The sequence below is a fragment of the Anabrus simplex genome, chromosome 14 (assembly GCF_040414725.1).
Source record: "Anabrus simplex isolate iqAnaSimp1 chromosome 14, ASM4041472v1, whole genome shotgun sequence".
NCBI classification, from domain to species: domain Eukaryota; kingdom Metazoa; phylum Arthropoda; class Insecta; order Orthoptera; family Tettigoniidae; genus Anabrus; species Anabrus simplex.
Genome location: NC_090278.1, coordinates 78,595,299 through 78,619,213, shown reverse-complemented (window position 1 = coordinate 78,619,213; position 23,915 = coordinate 78,595,299). Strand labels below are relative to the sequence as shown.

The 23,915-nt window shown below is 37.2% G+C and overlaps 1 protein-coding gene across 2 annotated transcripts; it reads left to right on the top strand.

Moving 5' to 3' along the window:
* LOC136885314 (zinc finger protein OZF) lies at nucleotides 1-23,786 on the top strand. Of its 2 annotated transcripts, XM_068230242.1 has the most exons (5): nucleotides 1-83; nucleotides 2,181-2,262; nucleotides 9,467-9,595; nucleotides 11,375-11,430; nucleotides 22,056-23,786. In XM_068230242.1, the coding sequence occupies exons 2-5, from the start codon at nucleotides 2,194-2,196 to the stop codon at nucleotides 22,969-22,971; spliced, it is 1,170 nt and encodes a 389-aa protein (XP_068086343.1). In that variant the 5' UTR covers nucleotides 1-83; nucleotides 2,181-2,193; the 3' UTR covers nucleotides 22,972-23,786. The 2 variants fall into 2 exon arrangements, with proteins under 2 accessions (XP_068086343.1, XP_068086344.1); XM_068230243.1 differs by lacking the exons at nucleotides 1-83; nucleotides 2,181-2,262 and adding an exon at nucleotides 4,293-4,349.
* Nucleotides 23,787-23,915: the final 129 nt, after the last annotated feature.

Genomic DNA, 23,915 nt, shown 5'->3' with positions numbered 1-23,915 from the left:
GCCAGAAATGCAGTAATCTATTTTCAACCTCCTGTTCCATGAGTCCATGAATCTGGGGTTTTCGAGACCGAACTCGAGTCCCGGTAAGTTTCATTTGCATCTTTCATTTTAGCATTTTTTTGGATATTCTTGTCGGTAGTCAGCTAAACGGTGTGAAAATTCAGGTGAGGTTTAAAAAGAGGAAAAGTCCTCTCAGTTTTTACTGTGTTGATGGGGTGAAAGTTCTTCATGGGGATCGCTGTGAGTACGTAGGGGGGAATATAGGAAATATCCTTCATTGGGGCTATCACATTAACGGAATTGTAAATAAAGATTACAGATCTCTTCACATGGTTACAAGTCATTTAGGAGTTGTAGTAAGGATGTACAGGAGAGGGCATATAATTTTGTGGTATGACGACAACTTGAGTATGGTTCCAGTGTGTGGGGCTCACACCACATTACTTTATTTGAGAACTGGAACAAATCCAAAGAAAAGCAGCTCGACTTTTTGGGGTGATTTCCGACAAAATAGTAACGTTACAAAAATGTTGCCAGTTCGGTAGAGGGGGAGGGGTTTTTGGGAGAAAGGAGACGAGCTGCTCGACTGAGCGGTATGTTCCGAGCTGTCAGTGGAATGACATTAGTAGACGAATACGTTGCAGTGGTGTTTTCACAATTAAGAAAGATAACAGTATGAAGACAAAATTGGAATTCAAGAGGAAAATCGGGGCAAATATTTGTTAATAGGAAGAGGAGTAAGGGATTGGAACAATGTACGAAGTGAGATTTTCAATAAATTTCTAAATTCTTTTAAATTGGTAAAGAAAAGACTACATAAATAATTGGTGGGGAATATGCTGCATGGATGACTGCCCAATATGCAGATCAATGGAGATTGATTGATTGATTGATTGATTGATTGATTGATTGATTGATTTGATGATTGATAGATATAACCTACCACAAAGACAATTTTTTTGGTATTGGCTTTACGTCGCACTAACACAGATAGGTCTTATGGCGACGATGGGATAGGAAAGTCCTAGAGTTGGAAGGAAGCGGCTGTGGCCTTAATTAACGTACAGCTCCAGCATTTGCCTGGTGTGAAATTGGGAAACCATGGAAAACCATCTTCAGGGCTGCTGACAGTAGGATGCAAGTTTACAGCTGCCTCTAACCGCATGGCCAACATGCTCGGTCCACAGAGACAAAGACGTTGGCTTAATTAAAACAACAGTTTCTTCTAAGCATCGCTTAATTAAAAATAAATAAGATTCACCCAAGTATTAACAATACCGAGCATTATTTTTTAAGTTACAATATTTTATTTTACTTTAGTTTCCAGTTAGGGCTACCAGGTCACCTGGTATAGCCAGTTACTACCTGAATATTAATGTCTTTTCTCAGTCTCGCTTAAATATCCTTAACTACCGTACTGATGTGTGTACCATGGGACCTCTCAGTCCTGAATTTTCTGCCCTCCTGGTGTTAGGAAGCTTGTAAATGAGTCATAAATGTTTCACTCCTATGAAGTGTGAACTAACTATTGAATTTCATTGAACTGGTAGTTCAAACACTTCATATCCTCACACTTCATATCATTCACAACTCATTTGATATGACTGTCGCTCCCTCACTCGCTCTCTTCCCCACCCCCTACATCGGCTCCACCTATTGGCATCTGCGTCATTCATTCTCCCCTTCACTTCCAGTCCCAACCCACCTGTCTACAGTGTTCTTATGCCATTTAAGATATAAAAAAAGACACAGAAAAAGGTGAACATTGCAAACTTTCAGCATGTGAGTCTAGAAGTGAAGCATGCACAGAATTCATAGCCAAAAGAGTATCCTCCTTGTAGGAATATTGATCTCATTTACAACACTTGAAATAATTCAACAAAATGACACTTTGAAGATTAGCCTAATTAAATTAAGAATGTACCAATATGAATAAAAATAAACTGACATGGTACCACTTCTCTTAGGGATTTCCATTTAAAAATGTAAGCCTTGGGGTTAGCCGAGAATCAGTCTCAAAGTTACAGCAGGGATCAATTACTACATTCTCTGCATCATCCATGTCAGCTAATCGAGAATCCGAATGGAATTTTAAAAAATGATCATAATGTAGAATACGGAATTATAAATAATATTATTTCTCAACTGAATTATCTCTATCTTTACTTCCCTTGTTACAGAGTTTTAGAAATCATGGAGGAAGTTCATTTCATCAAGTGTGAACCAAAATGGCCATCGGATACAGAAGAATCAACAAATTTTGTAAGTGTATACTTCTTCCTTAATCGTAAACAAAGAACTCATTTCTCATTGATTACACAGTAAAATCTATGAATTAAAATGAACATAATTCAAAAACAAATGAGTTGGTTATTTTTAAAACCCCTTAAGTCAAGAATTGTAAATTTGTGGGAAAATAAGAAAAACTGAATAACTATGTGGAGAACTTGTATATGATTTAATTACTTCTGAAATTTAAATCTGGTTTGGGCATGCGTGGAAGTATGCAGTTTGCTTGTATAAATATCACAATTGTTGCTAGTCTGGTTTAAAAGTTCATGACTTACGGAATTTAAAAAATTAATGAAGATTTCTTTTATCATAATATAGCACATGTTCCTTACAATAATATATAGAATTACAATATTCATCTGGAAAATGATTTACGTGTCAGTAAAAGAAATTGCTAAAAATTTAAGAAACTTGTGTTTACATGAAAGTACACATCATACAAATTATTTTGAAATGAACATCCGTTGTAACCAATCTCTGTGTCAGTGATATCCCAGTCATACACGGTTATCCAGAATCTTTGAATTTCCTCTTAATTTGATATGTATGCTTCCATTTTTCAAATCCTCCATTTTCCTTATATTAATTGGAAGATTACATTTGCATGCTCTTTCTTGTGGCATCACAGTGGCACTGGGAACACTGTTAAGAAGCCTGAAGTTGTATGTTACAAGACTTCAATGTACTGGCTAGTATTATACCAAAATGGTCCCCAGAATACCTAACTGTTATACTGTGATACCTGAAATATTACTTTCTTACTTCGAGGCACCCCGTTCCCATGCAATTCACTGGGTAGGACAGACTTCTTGAACAGAGGAGGCCACCAGGATTTGTGGTCAACAATAATTAAATTCAGAAACACTGCAAATCAGTTATTTAGAGAACTTCAAAACCAGGTCAAAAGTTCGCAGAGGCACACGGCTGTGAGCTTGCATCTGGGAGATGGTGGGTTCGAATCCCACTGTAGGCTGCCCTGAAGATGGTTTTCCATGGTTTCACATTTTCACACCAAGCAAATGCTGGGGCTGTACCTTAATTAAGGCCACGGCCGTTTCTTCCCAAGTCCTAGGCCTTTCCTATCCCATCATCGCCATAAGACCTATCTGTGTCAGTGCGAAGTAAAGCCTCTAGCAAAAAAAAGTTCCCAGTGTCCTCACATCCATTCTAATCATCAGAATTATGGTATTTCTGCATAGAATGATGCATTTATGTTGCAGCTTTCATTTTCTCTCAAAATATGACAATGATGAAAGTAAGTGACTTACGGGGTTTTAAAAATAACCCAATTCAAATGAGAAAAATATTATCCTAGAAATAAATAAATGAATACCAGTAACAGTCTTGAATGAGGCTGCATTGGGGTCTTGGCCGAATGTTTGATGTAGATTAATACTACGTGACAGGTATTGTTCAAATAAAATATCTATATAGCCTTCCTGCTTGGCATCATACCAGTGTGAGAAACTTGCGGAATCTGAGTGGAGTCCAACATTGAGCAGAGCGACTCATTTGCAGACAGGATAATATAGTTGCAACTAAACCATTTATATTACAAGGGTAATCCCAAAAATAATGTCTCCTGTTTTTTATAAATACAAAGAACCATTTATTTCTATAGTATTTACATCATTTTAAAGGGTGACCTTTTATCTCTTTTTCTACATAATCATCATTTTGGTCAATGCCTTTTGTAGGCGCTGTTTCAGTTTGTGTATGCCCCTGTCATACCAGCTCACCACTATGCTGTTGAGGAAACGTTGTACTCATCTTTCACCTTGTCGGTGTTTGAATTTTTGCAGCTTGGGCGAAGAGGGATGCCACCTTTCACGTGATTGTTATTTGGTTTTTGCCACTATGCATATGAAAAGGACAACTCTTTGGGCTGGACTGCAACAGATGACAAAACCTGGGCATTCCACTTCACACCTGAGACCAATCAACAATCATCGAGTGGCGGCATTCTTCTCCGCCCATGCCAGGAATATTCAAACTAACACCAACGACGAGGTGAAAGATGAGGTTAAATGTTTCCTCAACGGCATGGCAGCAAGCTGGTATGACATGCAAATACAAAAACTGTCACAGCATCTACAAAAATGCTTCGAACAAAATTGAGATTATGTAGAAAAATAGATAAATGTTCAACCTTTAAAGTGATCTAAATATTTTAGAAATACAGTGTTCTTTGTATTCATAAAGTCAGGCTGAGTGGCTTAGATGGTTGAGGTGCTGGACTTCTGACCCCAACTTGACAGGTTCGATCCTGGCTCAGTCCGGTGGTATTAAAAGGTGCTCAAATATGTCAGCCTCATGTGGGTAGATTTACTGGCACATAAAAGAACTCCTGCAGGACAAAATTTCGGCACCTCGGTGTCTCCAAAAATGTAAAAGTAGTTCGTAGGACGTAAAGCAATTAACATTATCATTATTGTATTCATAAAAAAAGAGAGACATTATTTTTGGGATTACCCTTTTGTTAACTATGTGTGTAACTTATAGACCTAATCTTTCTTTGAAAATCTCAGGATGGCACTGTTAAACGGTCCCCATGTCACTGCCTTTAGTTATCATATTGCTCAGTCTGTAGAGCACAAGGTGCATCTCTCTCTCTTTCTCTAGAGCAATGGCATACCAATCCAGGTTTTACAGTCACTCTGCTCAACTCTGGAGTAAGCTTCTGTGTATTATTAAGGACCTTCCTCTACAATTTTGCTGTGAAGTGGAGGCTCTTATGAGCCTGAAAGTAATACCTTTTGTGTATCTGATAGAGTGAGTGATTATCCCATTTATTTATAAACTACCGTATTTTCTTGCAAAATTAATGCACTTTTATTTACAAAAAATTCAGGCGAAAACTTTGGATACATAAATTATTCAAGGAATTAGATATTTAAAAATTATTTACAATTCATTTACATTTAAAAGATACGTCAAATATAATACAAACACAATTGTTCCATCTAATTTGCAGTTATCGTCATTTGGCACAAAATTCCTGCGTGAGGTTTTTGCTGAAAAGTCAAATAGGGTACATCAGGTAAGTTAGCCACATGGGTTGGAAGTACTGATACTGGGAGATATTCTTCCCGTTATGAGCTGATGTTATGACCTGAAGTGAAATAAACATGAACTAATAAAAGTCCAGTTCATGTAATGTCATGACAATGACATGCTGGCAAAAAAATAGAAAACTGTCCAACACAAGAAGGGCCAGGCATCGAAGGAGGGACCCTGCTAGATTTCCCCAAACCATTCGTATCCAATCTTGCACTAGTGACGTGTACATCCACCCTTTTTCTTGAATACGAACATGGATCCCGAATGGAAATTTTGTTTTAGGCATTGTTTTTCATTTTAGAACAATGTAAGGTGCAAGCTTTCTGTCATCAGCTGTTACAGCAAGCATCGTAGTATATTGTCATTTTTCACTTCTGGTAGCCCGTACGATAATACTCTATGTTCCTTTCTTATCGATTGTTAGACTTCATGGCATGTGGAACCTGACTGGCGTCTGACCTGCAGTTCCTATTTGGGATATCAAATATTCCTTCACTTACGCTTTTCAATCACAAAGCTATGAAAATGGTTGAAATCATTTGTCTTTTTTTTTTTTGGCATAGTGTTGTTTTTCATCAAAGAGAAAGTCCATTTCTCTTCATAAAATTATTCAAGCCTCAGCTAATCTTCAAATTCAAGACACTGATTCCATGTGCAACGACTATTTCTCATTCTTTAAAATGCAGTGTTTCGTGAGAAATGGCTTATGCAATGTTGCATAACAAAATAATATATTTAAGCAGATCCTCCTCTACTTGCAGAAACGTGCTGCATTTTGATCCGCAAAATGCTTTGCGAGACTTGTTGGTCGCTTGAAGTGCACTTCTCTGTTACCACGGTAGCGCATGTTGCATTTGGACACTGAATACTTGTGGCCTGCTGCTCTGTTCCCATAGCTTACAGTGTAACTGATAACCGCGAGTTTGTATGATGCAGTATTATGTGAATATTTGCTCACTGTGGACTAACGAGCAATTTTGAGATCACAGAATGTCCAGTACCCGAAAAACTTGTGCAATATGTTTGTTTCAGACTGGAATAGAGCGTCACTAGTCACTTCTGGGCTGATTCTTTCATTGAACTAGTGCAGTGGGATTTCCTGCTGGCTAATAACAGTACATTGCCCTGTATTTGGAATGCCCATTTTAGCTATAGGAAGACTGCTACTTGAGTACGATTGTTGACATCTTTTTGAAACACATCCGGAACTGAATGGTGATGTTCAAAGAAGTCGGTGCATCAAATACGTGAACATTTCTTTTTCTCCACTTTGGACCCAATTATATTGGGATGCATAAATTGTGCAAGGGCATTAATTATGCAAGAAAATACAGTATGTGTTAGTAGAGTCATGCACAGAGTTATTTTTAATGTATATAGCAATGCTCAGGTGTAAAATTGTACACATGTAACATACAAAGATTTTAGTGTGTACAGTAGCTTACATTTAACCCATTCAAGTCACAAAAAATGGCCACATTCTTTACTGTGGTATCAGATTTAATTTGTGTGCCCCTTTAAGCATACCTACCACACAAAAACATGCATAAAACAAAAACTAATGCAGATAATTCATTCAGATTTTACAGTCATGCCATTGAAGATTATAACATCTATTCTTCAGTCCTTGAGTGACTGCTGGCTGTGGTACTAATGTTTTTTTGAAATAATTTCGAAAAGAGCAGATCTATGTACTCTAAGAACATCACGATTTTGGACGGTGGGCGGACTATACAATTTTTGTAAGTATTTCTGAAACAGCCCTGTATCCACAAAATGGATATATATCAGGATTATCATCTTTTTATCCAATTTCCAGTCACTATGGTTCTTTTGTGTCACTGACTGCACACGTTTGAAAGAACCTCGAGTGGCACTTTCACTCTTCCTTTCTTCAATATTCTGCTCTCTTCAATAACTTTCACTGTTACCAGCACTATCCTCGAACTTGGATTCATTTTCCAAAATGTCTTTATTGCCATAATCACCATCTAAAACAATATCTACAAGCGCTTTCAATCTCTTGTCGACATTACTGCAAAACTAGTTCTATTGTGTAATGTATACTAAATACTGATGAAAATAAACTGTTATTCAACAATTCCGGTATCACACAGAAATGACATCTATTCTTCAGTCCTTGAGTGACTGCTGGCTGTGGTACTAATGTTTTTTTGAAATAATTTCGAAAAGAGCAGATCTATGTACTCTAAGAACATCACGATTTTGGACGGTGGGCGGACTATACAATTTTTGCAAGTATTTCTGAATCAGCCTTGTTTACCAACAGTACATGTCTCTAAGTTTCTTACAGTATGTATTGTTACAAATTATATTGCAAAGGGAGTCTAGTATACAAAGATAAGCGAGGCACTGCGTCGTTGCGAGCTGAGCTTGTCATTTGATTCATGCACCAAAACACTGCACGTGACAACAGCTCATCATATGACACAAATGGGTTAATCAACAGAAATGGGACTCTTCTATGTATATGGGGCTTGCTGTTTCCCCATCTGCCATTTGCAAACTGTAACAACAGTTTTTGGAAAATGTATAAATAAATAACTAGACAATAATCAGTATATGTTTGAAATCTGACTGCTGATGTTGTATTTCTTCCTTCTAAACAAATTTATGCACCTTCAATTCAAACTGGGTAGTTACTACTTGTGACATGCAAGTCTGGATATTAGCATCTTGTCTCGATCGTTGTACATTGCTGCTTGTTTCATGTCTGTGCTGAAATGCTGCTTACCATCTCACAACAGTTCAGTATGGAAGGGCATTTTTCCCCACAGCTTCGACAAGATCTCTATGATATTCTGAACATTGCAACCTTGGCAAATGGCCAGTTTGATGTATGCACGCTGTTCTTGTCTTGTCACATTCATTCTGCATGGAGCCTGATTCACTATTGCAGTCCCTTCACCCTTTGTGTGATACTTGTCCAAAGGACCACTGTCTGATGCTTTGTTCCAAGTACTACATGTGTCCCACTTTCCAGGACATATGACCATTGTATGGTAGCACCGTGCAAATGTGAGGAAAATAATAGTTGCCATGACTTATGCAGCAACCCTCGTAATTCATTTTAAACTTGAATGTTTTTCTAATGCTCACCTACCCTACTACAGTTTCTAAAACTATGAATGCAGTAAAAATATAATTGAATATATTTTGAAGTGAGTTTTTCCTCTACCAGTCCTTACGGTGAAGATGTGTGATAGATCATCAGAACACCATGGTTAGCTGGTTTGGGTCCCAGTGGTGGAAAAAATTTCACCAAGCGAATGCTGGCAGGCAGGGTAAAGTGGTCTTATACAGTCACTGGATTGCATGCCAAATGTCTGGAGTCAGTTCCAAAGCTCTCTGGGTTGTTCATATGGAGTGAGGGCATATGAGGTGTTGATATTGATTTGTCTGTTGTATGGAGACATTAAGCTTTGAGCGGATCACTTGGTTTTATTTAACAGGAGTAGGCTAAGTGTTGGCACCTGGTTTCACCACCTCCATACCTCATTATGATCATCTTGCACCTAGACAGGACCTGCACCAATTGAGTTGAACATGTCTGCAGACATTCCTTGAACTAAAACTCATATGCTGAGAATGAATGAATGTTGAAATGTAGTTCAATTTAGGCCAGTTCTGATTGATTGATTGATTGATTGATTGATTGATTGATTGATGTTCTGGCCCCGTGGTGTAGGGGTAGCATGCCTGCCTCTTACTCGGTGGCTCCAAGTTTGATTCCTGGTCAGATTAGAGATATTTACCCAGATCTGAGGGATTGTTCAAGGTCCACTCAGCCTACGTGATTAAAATTGAGGAGCTATCTGATGGTGAGATAGGGACCCAGTTTAAAAAGCTAAGAATAATGGCCGGGAGGATCTGTTGTGCTGACCACACAACACCTAGTGATCTGCAGGCCTTCGAGCTGAGCAGTAGTTGCTTGGTAGCCATGGCCCTTTAGGGCTGTTGCACCAATGAGTTTGGTTTTCTTTTTCTCATTGTTTAAAATCGGTTTTATTTCCTGCTTCCAAATGAGTTACATTGATTATTCTCTCTGAACTACTGTATACATATCAATATTATGTATTTTTACATTCCTTAGGGAGCAGATATTCAGCCACCATATGATGATGATCCAGTGGAGAGTAAAGTGGAGGCATATCTGATGCCTGATGATCCAAGTGATGATGGGGATATTTCAAAGTCAATCAAAGAAGAATTTTTACCACAGGTAAGTACTGTCCAATTTATTGATTAAACAAAAACTTTTGGACTAGATTTTAAGCATCTCAAAGAATATAATGCATCATTCATATAATGTTTTATCTTTGTTTCTAATAGCTACCATGCGGTGAATAACACAAACAAAAATAAATATGGTTACGAAATAGCACAACTTACAAATGGAGGTAGCAAGGGCAAAAAGACACTTGAAATGAGGAAATAAAGATTAAGTTAAACAGGTATGAAACTCTGTGTATGAACTGGCTTTAAGTTTGGGGCCACAAGGGGCAAGTAGAGGACAGGTTACTTAAGACAGTGCTGAGTTCAACCTTAATATACAATCTTCATCCAGAAAGTTTTGACACCGAAGCTGTAATTGTAACAAGAATTTGAATTAACCAGAAATGCTTTGTCTGCATGTAGTACATTATACTGTAAACTTAATTTGGCCCTAAGCTGTGATACATGGTGATTTCACCAGGTGACAAGATGGTGCTTAACCCTCAATTAGTCATGCATCAAATTTAGTTCTGCATGGTCTTGAATACTGGGTTTTGAATATACACTTCCTTCTCCAAAGCACTTTACACACATAGACACAAGTACAAAAAATTAGCATACATGATGAATACAATTTATAGAAGTGAGTAGGCAAACTTCGTGTCTGTATTCATAGATGTTAGTGTATGCTTGATTGTGCACATGCACACTTCTTCTTGATCTAATTTCTATATCCCTTTGCCCATATAACTGGTTCCCATGTTTGGATCCTATATTTGTGTGGATTTCATATCCCTTGAGTAAACTCCATGCCTTAACTATCATGGCTGCCAGACGGGCTTCTTCTCCTGCTCTAAAAACGGAGCAAAAATCTTTCAAGTTGAGTTGTAGAAGCATGTCATTTGGTGGCCATACGAGTAGCCCCTGCAAGTCTTTACAAGGCTGTAAATCACAGGCTCTAGTGGCAAGATCATCCAAATTAACTTTTTACTTGTTCATAACCACAAGAAATTAACTCAAAGTAAACTATATTGTACACTAAATCATACAATATCCTCGAAAGCAAATGTTTCTTGTTCCACCTTGTTAGATACCAATTAGATTCTTAAGACCTTTAAATTATTAGTCTATTAATAGTTGCTAAGTACCAGAATGTTGGTACATGTTTCATCCTTCTTTATAGGACTCTCTGGCCATTACACTTCATAAAATATATTGATATACAATTAAAAATATGTTTAAAACATTGGACATTGCACAAAATAATCTCCTGTGTTGTTTGTTCATTGCACTGAAAAACAAGTGTTCACTTAAAATAGTCTTCTTTGACTAAACTATCCCAAATAAAAGACTGACTAGATAAGGTAAAATCTTAACGGTGATCATTAAACTGTTGTAACTCTTCGAACAGACATAATTTTACTGTACTCTTATGTAAAATACTCTCCAAATTTAGAAAAAAAACATTTAAAAAATCTTTAATCCAATGTTAAAACGTAGCAAAATACTTCCAATATGGAACAATGTAAACATCAGGTGATTAAGATGTTCTTGATATGTAAGTGATTTGATAGAATCTGATGATGCCCTTTTTAGAACAAAACATGTTGTTCAGTTTTTAATAAACTCCTTTATTTTGTAAGTATGTTTTAATGTTAACATAATTTTGTATTTTGTGTTCAGCAGATTGAAAAACTGTATGATTATACAAAATTTGTATTATGTATATATAAAAAAGAAAAGCTGATGATTTCATTGCTATTCATAACAGTTGATTTTCTTGCAGGATGTAAAGGAAGAACCCAGTACTGATGATGTTGACAGTGGAACACTTCCAGATGAGTAAGTCCTAGTCTTAATTCTTCATTGTACGCAGGTCCCCCTAGGCTACTTCTCATACTGCGCTCAATTCAGTTCTTCTAGCTTGGTTTTCTTATTCATCTGCTCCTCCTTTTACTTTTTTGATCCTAAATTGGAATGTTCAGAAAGCTGTAATGTATAAATTTTATAGGATGAGTCTCTCCTCTATGGCAAAAATGAAAGAGACAATTCGGATATGTTAACTCTCTTAGTGCCAGAGTAGTTGTGAGCGATCCTCAAAAATGAACAAAACTTGCCAGTGTTGCTCTGAGAGATGCTGTGCTTTTTCATTGTACGATAGGCTTCTAGACCGAAAATGGCACATTGTCTTGGCATTACTATTAAAGTGAGGTCTAGCTATCATGTTGTGACAACATTCTCTTGTTTTTTTCTATATATCGATAATCTTGAGCGATGTTTAAATTTCCTTGACATGTTTACGCGCGACTCGCAAAAGCATGGCATCGAAGTGTAAGAAGAGGTGTGTAAGAGACGAGGGCGTTAGAACTAATGGGTCCAGAAACTGTTGTGGAACCTGTGCAATATTGTCCTGGGCACCATTCCTTTCTTCCCAGTCACTATTAGTATCTGCATCAACACCGTCACTATCTTGGTTATGTACAGCCACATTCCGTGCAGGTAATTCATTGTCTGAGGCAAAATTGGCACTTGATTCATCACCACGATTGGAATCCCAGTTCACAAACTCTTGAGAGGTCACCAATTTACTCACCAGTCATCAGCTATACGGCTGTTTATTTTCACTCTCATCATTTAATTGTCTTTACTGGTGTGATTGCCATTATTGGTGTATTTTTCAATGCCAGATTTTAGAATTTCAGATTTTTTACGCCCTTACAGACATGTTTAAAAGAAACAAAATGCATTTCTTTGTTCTTGTATAATGTATGTGTGCCCTCCAGTGCTCGTTTTTACTCCATTTGTAAGTGTGTGGTAATAGGAATTACCAAATTTTTCATCTTTTATTTTCCTTAATTTCATTGTGATCTGAAAGTTATCTTGAATTTAGATGACTATATTTTGCACTCCCTGATTGAGTTTTACTTTCATAATGCAAAAAAAACAGAGGAGTTACATTCCTTTTCTCTGAAAGTTTACGTTTTCCATTAAAACTGTCTGGCATTTTTAGACCTCACCTTTCCATTTTTGCCTGGCACTAAAAGAGTTAAGAAACATAACAAGGCCAGGATGTATCATCCAGTTCAGTTCCAGTTTTGTAATACAACTGTATGCAGCTAAGGCAACAATTGTGGATCCACATCTGCATCTGATGATGCTAAAACAACGGTCTATCCTCCATAACATCCATAACGTATTGAACTGTACGTGCACATTCATACCGCAGCAGATTGTTGATGAGTACGCCACACACAACAGGTATCTACTCTGGGCTGGGTGATAACGAGCATCATATCGCTTTTTATTTTCTAGTGGTATTATGTTGCAGTAACCAGAACTGGGAAACAATTGAGTAAAAGTAACTTAATCACTTCTAATGATTACATTCCTCGTAATTTTTACTTAGAGCCTCCATGGCTCAGGCGGCAGCACGCCGGCCTCTCACCGCTGGGTTCTGTGGTTCAAGTCGCAGTCGCTGTATGGGAGATTGGTGCTGGAAAAAGCAGAGGCAGGACATGTTTTTCTCTAGATACTCCAGTTTTCCTTGTCATCCTTCATTCCAGCAACACAACTCAATATCATTTCATTCATCAGTCATTGATCATTGCCCCAGAGGAGTGCACAATTCCTATCTCCGCTGTTAGATGGGGCTTCATTCATTCCATTCCTGACCTGGTCAAATGACTGGAAACAGGCTGATAATTTCCATTTTCAATTTTTACTTAATACACTCCTTGAAATAAAATTGTAAACTTTGTTGTTGTTTCAGTCATCATTCCATCAATTGGTTTGATGCAGTTCTCAATGCCATCCTATCCTGTGCTAACCTTTTCATTTTGACGTAACTATTGTATCCTACATCTGCTCTAATCTGCTTGTCATATTCATACCTTGGTCTACCCGTACTGTTCTTTCTGCCTACACTTCCTTCAAAAACCAACTGAACAAGTGCTGGATGTCTTAAGATATGTCCTGTCATTCTATCTCTTCTTCTCGTCAAATTTAGCCAAATCGATCTCCTCTCACTGATTCGATTCAGTATCTCTTCATTCGTGATTCTATCTACCGATCTCACCTTCAGCATTCTTCTGTAACACCACATTTCAAAAGCTTCTATTCTCTTTCTTTCCGAGCTGGTTATCGTCCATGTTTCACTTCCATACAATGCCACGCTCCAGATGTAAGTCTTCAGAAACATCTTTCTAATTTTTATATCAATGTTTGAAGTGAGCAAATTTATTTTCTTAAGAAAGCTCTCCCTTGCTTGTGCTAGTCTGCATTTTGTGTCCACCTTACTTCTGCTATTATTAGTTATTTTACTACCCAAGTAACAATATTCATCTCCATCCTTTAAGACTTCATTTCCTGCATTACCTCCCTTCATTCGACTGCACTCCATTACTTTTGTTTTGGACTTATTTATTTTCATTTTCATTTTCACTCCTTACCCAAGACTTCGTCCATACCATTCATCAGTTTCTTGAGATCTTCTGCAGTCTCAGATAAAATAACAATATCATCGGCAAATCTCAAGGTCTTGATTTCCTCTCCTTAGATTGTGATTCCCTTTCCAAATTCCTCTTTGATTTCCTTTACTGCCTGTTCTATATAAACATTGAAAACATGAAAAGGAGGGGAGACAAACTGCAGCCTTGCCTCACTCCTTTCTGGATTGCCGCTTCTTATCACTGCACACTGATTTTTATACAGATTGTAGATAATTCTTCGTTCTTGGTATCTGATCCCAATCACCTTCAGAATCTTAAATAGCTTGGTCTAATCACATTCTAGTAATTGCTGTATATCGCATGTAAGCAGAAATGGGGAAAAACGAATGATGATGATAACTTACCAGTTCTACTGCTGCAGAACCAGTAGCCTCACCTGTTCTCAATGAGGTTCCTACTTACGTCTCCAGCACTTTCAGAGACATCGTACTTATTCCAATTATATACATAAAATTAAACACATAGGCCCTGTTTATTCAGCTTCCTTTAAAAGAACACTGATGCACTGTTCGTTAAAATTGCATTAAAAATTGAGCAGCATGTTAAGATTCTTGCATTTATCCAAACATTTTCTGGGAATTGTTAGCTAACATGGTGTTAACTCTCACAAGAGTCACGATCATGCCATTTTTGGAAATATTATCAGAGACCGATCATCTCACTCACATACTTCCTGTGAGGGAATAGAGATGTGTAAATTTTAGCACTGTAGCTTTGCATAGCAACAGTCGGGCTTTGAGACAATAAGTGTTATAAATATATCATAGTGCTGTACTGTGCTAGATGTAGAGTAAGCAGTTTTGACCAATAATGTATATCCTGATTTCTCCTGATTTTTCCTGATTTTCATGTCAAAATCTCCTGATTTTTTGTTTTGTAAAGTTGGCAGGTATGATGTTGATTCCCATAGGGATGATATAGATGTCGATTCCCATAGGGAATGTAAAATATTTGTTCCGAATGAGTAAATTTATAATACCAATATAAATGGTTCGTTATTGGACATTCTAAATTTTCCAGCTAACTAATTCCCGGTTCTAGCGTTTTGCCCCCATGTGCTAGGCTGGGCTCATCAGTTGGTACCTAGCACACCTACCAAGACGCATGGCTAGTGCATACCGTGGAGGCCACTGCGTTGGCGAATTGTGGCCATCAGCAGTGCCAATGCACTATGAGAGACTTTGTCTCATTACCAAAAATTGATGCCTGCTTGGCCATAGGGAATGTGAAATATTTGTTCCAAATGAGTAAATTTATAATACCAATATAAATGGTCCGTTATTGGACTGTATAAATTTTCCAGCTAAATAAATGCTCATTTCTTAGCGTGGTTCTTAAGCCCCATCTAGCCACCTGCAGATTTGAATTCACCCCCGAAGCGATTAACTTCAGCAACTGACAAAATGATAACAGCACAAGGTATCGATGTAATTTCTTCAAATTACCTATCAGTGTGACCAATGCTCTAAAGCTCATATACGCAGTTCACATTGTTTCCGACCACCCTGTAAAGGAACGAAACATATACTAATTAAATGTCATGCTAATTATGTGTTTGTTCTTGATATAGACGAAATAACAGTGCAACAGTGAGAAAACTTTTTTTTTTTTACAAAAGTAGGTGTACTTTATGTATTTCTGCCTTCTGAATTCGAAAATAACACTGAACATGTCATATCACCCTCAGTTTTGGCAGAAAATGTATAGTTTGCTAATAATGATATCACATATTGAAGTAGTGCATATGTATGGAACACGAACCATGCTGAACTAGAATACAAGTTTAACCAACAACATACTGAAATATGTGTATGTTGAACAGATGCATACAGAGAATGTGATAGAAAACATGCAGTTTAATTCATTCCGTGCTCTCTTAGTTGTTATTGTGTGGCCCCTGCTTTTCCTCTTATCGGGCATTTCCGCGTGCTCACGTCGAAGCATCCACCAGCAGTCGCCCATCATTTGAACATCCCAAGTTCCCTGGCATCGTTGTTCCATGTCACTTATATCCTGATGGAACCTTACCCCCTGTTTTTCACCTACAGCACCTAGGTTTGGAGGAGAAAAGTCAAGGTGAGAATGTAAAAAATGTAACTTCAAACTCATTGAGCATCCCAGCATTTTCAATTTTGTCAGTATGTTTTCCATTACATCGACATACTCTGGGCTACGATTGTTTCGCACGGAGTTTTGAACCACACAATTAAAGGCAGTCCAGGCTTCTCACTCCACGGCATTCATTGAATGAAGGAAATCTTTATCTGACATCACTTTTCGAATGTCGGGACCAGTGAACACGCCATCTTTCAACTTAGCATCTGATGGGTTGGGGAACTTGTTACATAGATATATGAAACAGTTGCCACATCTATGTAATGCTTTAACAAACTGCTTAATTATGCCCAGTCTGAGGTGCAGAGGTGGCAAGAGTATTCTGTCTCTTTCCACTAGAGGTCACACTTGATATTTTTGTCCCCTGGAACCAATTCCAACCCTTGGGGCCACTGCTTTTGCATATTATATTATAATAGACACTAAAACATCATATGAAGCTGAGTATATCAATCAGAAAATTGTTACATTAAATTGCATTATCACTAATTACAAATTTATGCCATTTGTGCAAAAAATTGTGGGTCATATGATGTTTTCAGTATTATTTTCAAATTCAAGAGGTCAAAATACAAAAGAACACCTACAATTTTGAAAAATGTTTTTGTGACCTTAATACTTGTTGAATTGTGTAAGTAATGGACTGAAAAGGTGGGAAATCTTTCCAGTAACATGTTATCATAATTATTGGAAAGAGCACTATAATTTTGGAAACATTGCACATTGAATGAAAGACACACCTTTTAAGAATCATTCAGTACAGTTTGTGTGTCTGTGTTGTGTACCATGTTTAATCAACATTGGTCTTGGCATGGTCTTTATACAAAATGACCATGACTGCTGACTGCTTGTCAAAGGTAAGTAGAATTATTGACTGAACAAGAAAGTACGCTTGAACATTTTAAGGCATGAGATAGGTTTGTAAGAGTAGAAAGGAATGTCAGAAATGTCATTGAATACTGTAACTTCCCTTTAGATTAATCTGGGAGGAAAAGAAATATGCATGTACTGTACGGTACCGATATCCTTTACTGTAGCATTTCTTGTTGTTTTGTTAATTCCTTATATTTGCACTACGAAGTTGATTATTACAAAAGTTGTGTTTCATATATGTATGAATATGTTTACAACCTGTACAGATTTTATTACATAGTTTAAGAGCTACAGTGTGTTCAGAAACTCAAAATTAGTAATTTGATAATTTCTTTCCCTCTCCAGTCGCCTCACCTTGGAGGAATGATTAAATATACTGGAAGAAGACAACATAGTCATAAGGGATGTATACACTGAGCCACCAGGTGCAGCTGTACATTCTGATGAAGGCTCTGCAGAGGAAGATGAAGAGGATTTATTAGACACACTCATCAGACAGCAGCTACATGTTCTAACTGAAGTAGTTTACAGCCATAAGCGTGATAAACAGTGCTATGTTCCCATTGAAGAAGACTTTCCTGCAAGTAAAAGGCCTAGCAAAATGCCTCAAGGCACCTCAACGTGGACCCAGGATGATCTCCAGATTAAATTCTCACAATTTCCTGAACCGGACTATTCTTCACTCAAGGATAAATCAGTCACTGACATATTTGAGTGCTTCTTTGATGAGGACATTGTTCAGTTTCTGTGCTCTGGAGCAACTCGATATGCGCTCTCCAAAAATAAAGCTGATCCGAAAATAACACCTCAAGAAATGCGCGTATTCATTGGGATTTTACTTCTCAGTGGATATAATAAAGTTCCAGGTAGGAAGAGTATGTGGGAAAGTGCCTCTGATATTTGTAATGAAATGGTTTGTTCAGCCATGTGCTTTGATCGCTTCATACAGATCATGAAATACATCCACTGTGCAGACAACAATAGTATGAATGAAAAAGACAAACTTTGGAAATTGCGGGCTCTCATAAACAAAGTTTAAGAAAGATGTGTAATAAATTTTAGAGCAGAAGAAAATTTATCGTACGACAAATGTATGATTCCGTATTATGATTATGAGAGGCACAATTGTAAGCAGTTTATTAGGAGGAAGCCTGTTAGATTTGGCTACAAGGTGTGGAGTTTGAATACTGTGGATGGGTACTTGATTTCTTTTCAGATTTATCAAGGTAAAAATCCATTTGCTAATGAACAGTACGAATTAGAATTTGGTAAAGCTGCAGCACCATTGGTAACAATGATCGACCAGCTGCCAGACGTCATTCGGAAAATGCCTCTCAAATTGTATTTCAATAATTATTTTACTGGATTGAGCTTGGTGAATCACCTTCATGCCAGAGGTTTTGGTTGTACAGGAATGATCTGTGAAAATCAAATTCCTAAAGACTGTCCAAGGAAATGAAGAAAATGAAGAGAGGTACTTATGAATATGCACAAAGTAAAGAAGGTCTTATTATCGCTCGATGGGTAGACAATACAGTTGTTTCTATAGTTTCATCCTGTCACAGTGTAAAGGCTGTCACTAATGTGGATAGATATAGTTGGACTGAGGAAAAGAGTGTATCACTCCCTTGTCCAGATTTATTTGGCAAGTACAATCGCTACATAGGAGGAACAGAAAGAATGGTCCAGAATGTGGATCTTTACAGGATTGGAATTACAGGCAAAAGGTGGTGGTGGTGCATCTTTACCTGGCTTATCGATGTCATGGTGCACAATGCTTGGCGGCTTGCTCAAAAATCAGGAATACAGGTTTCTCAACTGGATTTCCGCAGGGAAATTGTGGTGACATACCTCACCCATTACAAGAACCCACCTCGAACAGGAGGATGCCCACCAACTTCAAGAGACAGCATGATCAATATCAGGTATGTGAATATAATTTAGACCTCAGGGTGCTGATATCAGATTAAATGAATGTACAGTATGTAACTTCATTTTCTTTTAGAGTGCCTGACAGTGTAAGACTGGATGGTCTTGATCACCTGATCGCCCGAACAAGTCAGCGTCGAAGATGTGCTGCTAAAAACTGCGAGTCCCGTGTTCGAACTGAATGTATCAAATGCAATGTCGGCTTGTGTGTTGACTGCTTCTTAATATTCCACACGCAACAATAGGTCAGTTGTTGAAGATGGCTCCACAGAACAGACTAGTGTAATGTGTAGAATTACCTTCCTCGTAACAACAAACTTTTTTCTTTCAATTTTATGCGGCTATATATTTGTGTAGATATATTAGAAGGTTATTTTTATCAGAAGAAAAGACCACACAGGGTCATATTCAATAATTATGCAAGCTAAATGTATTACCAAACATAGCAAAATTTGCTTTTATGAGAGACTGTAGTACTGTATACAAACAGTCTGTTATTGACAACCTATTGAGGATATTAAAACATGAAAATAGCTTTTTCCTTGGTTTCCCTTCAATGCACATCTGCAGATTTCACAAAATGAATAAATTGGGAGAAAAATAAAAACTCTATCCTCCCCAGGTTAATTTAATTACATCAACAGCATTTGTCTGGTGTAAAAATAAAAAATTATGGAAAACCATCTTCAGGGCAGTTGACAGTGGGATTTGAACCCAGAATCCCCCAGCTATGTGACACTATCTGCACAGAAATCATCAGTTTATATCTTCCAATGGCACTCTAGGGGAATTACAAATTACAAATCTCATCATTGGGTCTGTATTGAACAGCATGTAGCTTTTTGAAGGAATGTTTGTTGAGGGTCCGACTTTTCACTACGTTATACGCTTTTGTTGATTTATATAAATAATATTACATCTTGACTATGTCTTTTGCCTATTTTAGGCATTTTCAGCCACTTTCCTAATATCTAAGGTCAAAATTATTTACTAGGATCCTAGGCATTATGTACAATGTAAATACTTAGAATAGTTAGACTAACATGAGTTGCTCTGTCTAAAGAGTTGTGCTTTCACATACTGCATATCTTGTAAAAAACTCTTTAATATGATTATCACACATTAAAAAGTTCAGATTATATACTAATTCAATCCAATGTTTTGTTTACTAAAGGATGTAACTTTTTTATAATGTTCATTTTGGGGTAAAAGTCCAAATGTGGTTTTATGAGAAGGTATTGATGTGATAAGTCGTCTGACTTTTTTTCTTGTTGCCTTGTGTTGATTAAAAGTAAGTAAAACAGGGCTGCCTGCTGTTGTATAGGTTGGAAGAGGGGAAGTCTCAAGATTGTTTTTACTGTTGTGGTTGGACCCTATTGTGCTTTAAAAGGTTGAGAGTGGTGGATAGAGAGTCTGTAATGAGGAAAGGTGCCTTAGTTATGAAATTTGAGGTTTATGCAACATTAAGTGCATTCTCCCCCAACTCTTAAAAAATGTAGTTAACAAAGAGTAGTAGTGCATTGGACCATACTTCTTGGCTTATAATCCTCATCTCCCGAGTAGCCTTCCTGCATTTCCATACAGGAGAGATGAAGGTTGTAGTCTATTGCCAAACTAATAATTCATCAAAAAATGTACATAGAATAGAACTTGGTACACAACATTAGGAGTGACATTACTGTTACAGTATTGAATGATTCTGACTCAAATTTTTAAAATTATATTTCATCAACAATATCATTTTAGTTGGTAAGTTTATGTTCAAGTGATTCTTTTAGCAAATATTGAATATGGATCAATTTCTAAAACACCATCATTCCTCCAAGTGTACTGGATGGCTCTGAAACATGGGCAGCCAGGAAGACTGATAGAGGAAAGCTCAATATCTTTGAAAGAAATGTGATGTGATGAACTCTCGTGCCTATCAAAGATGAAGAAGGGTGGAAGCAGAAGGCTAACAAAGGGCAGTGACATGGGCAGATATGGTATCTTAAACATCAAGGACATGTTTCGGCTCGTTTGTGGCCATATTCAGCTAAAATCTGAATTACTTGATAACTGAGAAATGTGATATGTTATGAATAAAAATGCACATTAAAAACACACACAATTACAAATTAAACTAAAGGGCAACATTTATGACAAGTGAAATATTTTTCTCTTTAAGTGTTCTAATAATGTTGTTGCCAGGACAAAACCTCCTTTCTGAAAATATTTTTGGAGATATACTGACCCGCAGCATATACATTATGAAGAGCAAGAATACCTTGACAATATTCACACAATATTGCACTTTAGATGACAGAACCTTACCGTCCAAAGTTCTAAGCAAAAATATTTCACACAGGAGGTTTTCTTCTGGTAGCGATGATATAGTCTTTAGTGAGAAAATATTGATGTAAAGATACCGCTGTATATTTGTGGTGGATACCGGACAAAAGGTGATGGCAATAGAGCACTTGGTTGAAATGCTGTGTTTATAACAATGTATGTTATTTTGGTTGTCAATATGGAACCTGTGGAAGTTTATGCTTTTCTAGTTCAAACTGTAACACACTTCATAAAGATACCGGGCAAGTTGGCCACGTGGTTAGGGGTGCACAGCTGTGAGCTTGCATCCAGGAGGTACTGGGTTCGAGCCCCAGTATTGGCAGCCTTGAAGGTGGTTTTCCATTTTCACACCAGGCAAATTTGATGGCTCTAACATAATTAAGGCCTCGGCCACTTCCTTCCCATTCCTAAGCCTTCTCTATCCCACTGCCGCTGTAAGACCTGTCTGTGATGTAAGCCCAATTCTAAAAAAATCTTCATAAAGAAGTGTTGATGATGTCAGGTCTGCAGAGACCAGATAACCACTTCAAAATATGTTTATTTACCTCTATAAATGACATTTTAATTGTTACCTGAAATGTTGGTTATCCAAAACCACTTTCCCTGTTTGTTCCAGTTAACAGAGGTTCTAATGTATTAAAAAGCAAAGTTAATTTTGGATGTAACTCAGTAAGGAAGAATAGTTCTAAACAATGACTGTGTACTTTCCAGAATGCTGTCCTTGTCACATTCCAACATCAATGAACTCAACTCCATTGAGTCAACGAGGGATTCCAGTAATGATTCTCAGAACCATGTGGGTTTGTTAAGTGCAACACACCTAGGGCAAGATTCTAGTGAATTTGGTGAAGTAACGAGATACAAACATGAGAAATCCTTTCCGTGTAAGGATTGTGAACTGGTATGTCGGAGCCGATCTGCTCTGGCCAAGCATATTGTACTTCATACAGGCCTAAGGCCGTATGTTTGTAAATTCTGTTCTAAGTCATTTACAAGGAGTGATGCATTAAAAACTCACGTAATGCGGCATACGGGTGAGAAACCTTACGCTTGTACTACGTGTGGGAAAGCTTTTGTTAATAGTGTTGCTTTGAATCGTCATATCAGAATTCATACTGGGGAAAAAAAATTCATTTGTAAGATTTGCAACAAATCATATTCTCAATGGTCAGGATTGAAATTGCATTGCTTATCTCATTCTGGAGAGAAGGCTTATGCTTGTGTGTCGTGTGGAAAAGCTTTTGTTTCTAAGGGTGCTCTCAAGAAACATATGCCTATGCACACAAATGAAAAATCACACATCTGTACTATTTGCAATAAGTCGTATGCTCATAGGTTTACTTTAATGGAGCATATGTTAAAACACACAGGAGGAAGGAATTTAAGCTGCAAATTTTGCAATAAGAGTTATACATCACGTGCTGGTCTGGCATTTCATTTGCGTATGCATACAGGGCAAAATCTTCACAGTTGTACTTCTTGTAATAAGTCTTTCACTACTCAAACTTTGCTAGAAAGACATGTGTTGTCCCACAGTGGTGGTAAACCTCATGAATGTCCCTCCTGTGGTAATGCGTACGCACTTAAATCCAGTCTGAAGAGGCATCTTTCAACACATGGAGAATAGATTTCCTTTTTCTTGTTTACCGATTTGGAAGAATTGTTTTATTAGAAGTGGCAGAGCCAGCTTTCAGAATATTCTTCAAATTATACACTAGAAAATTTTCAAAATGATCCTGGAATTGTTAGAGGAAGGAAATTGTACTGTACATTATGTATCAAATTAAAAAGGAAACTTAAATTTCATAGCCTCGTTTGTTAAATACCCTTCTTTTGTAGGACTATCAGGGACTTTGGCACTATGAGAGGGTTGTGACGAACATGGCAGTGAAGACAAGAGTTTGCTAGTGACACTTTATCATGGGTCAGAATGGTGTTTTCATAATATAACAGAAATCAAAGTGCTTTAATTAACATTGTATGTACAATTTTAAAATTATTTTGAAATCGATTGTAGCAGATGTCACAATATGATATTACAGAGAAACTGTGTGATAAATATTCCTGTTGTATTAAGGAGCCCCCTCACAATAATTGTAAATGTCTGTAAATAATAAATGTATTTTTCCTGTAAAAAGTGTGTGCCGGGATATATATTCAGTCAATGAACTTCTATTGTCATACCTCACTGATGTACATATTTTTATTTAGCATGACCTCATAAGGAAACTTTGTCATTTCATAATATTTATATTAAAAGAAAATAACTAATGAATAAGTGGCGTTCAATTATTACAAGTAAACAACTTTATAAATTTTATTATGTGTTAAGTAACGGAACATGTTAAGATATATAACCTACCTACAAATACATTGGCCGTGAAACGTCCTCATTAGGGTGCCAGAGAATCAGCTTTTAAATGTATTACAAGTTCCACAATAAATCCCTATGCCATGCCAATCATGTGTGTCAATTATTACCTCTCCACCTGTAATATTCCATGAAGTATTGCTTTGTCAAATGCTAACAAATTTTTAGGTCGCCCTGTACATACACCAGCATAGGAGCTG

Coding starts and splice junctions, on each gene's coding strand:
- LOC136885314 (XM_068230242.1), top strand. CDS start 2,194: ATGGAGGAAGTTCATTTCATCAAGTGTGAACCAAAATGGCCATCGGAT. Junction 2,263..9,466: donor CAGAAGAATCAACAAATTTT/GTAAGTGTATAC, acceptor TACATTCCTTAG/GGAGCAGATATTCAGCCACC. Junction 11,431..22,055: donor AGTGGAACACTTCCAGATGA/GTAAGTCCTAGT, acceptor TGTACTTTCCAG/AATGCTGTCCTTGTCACATT.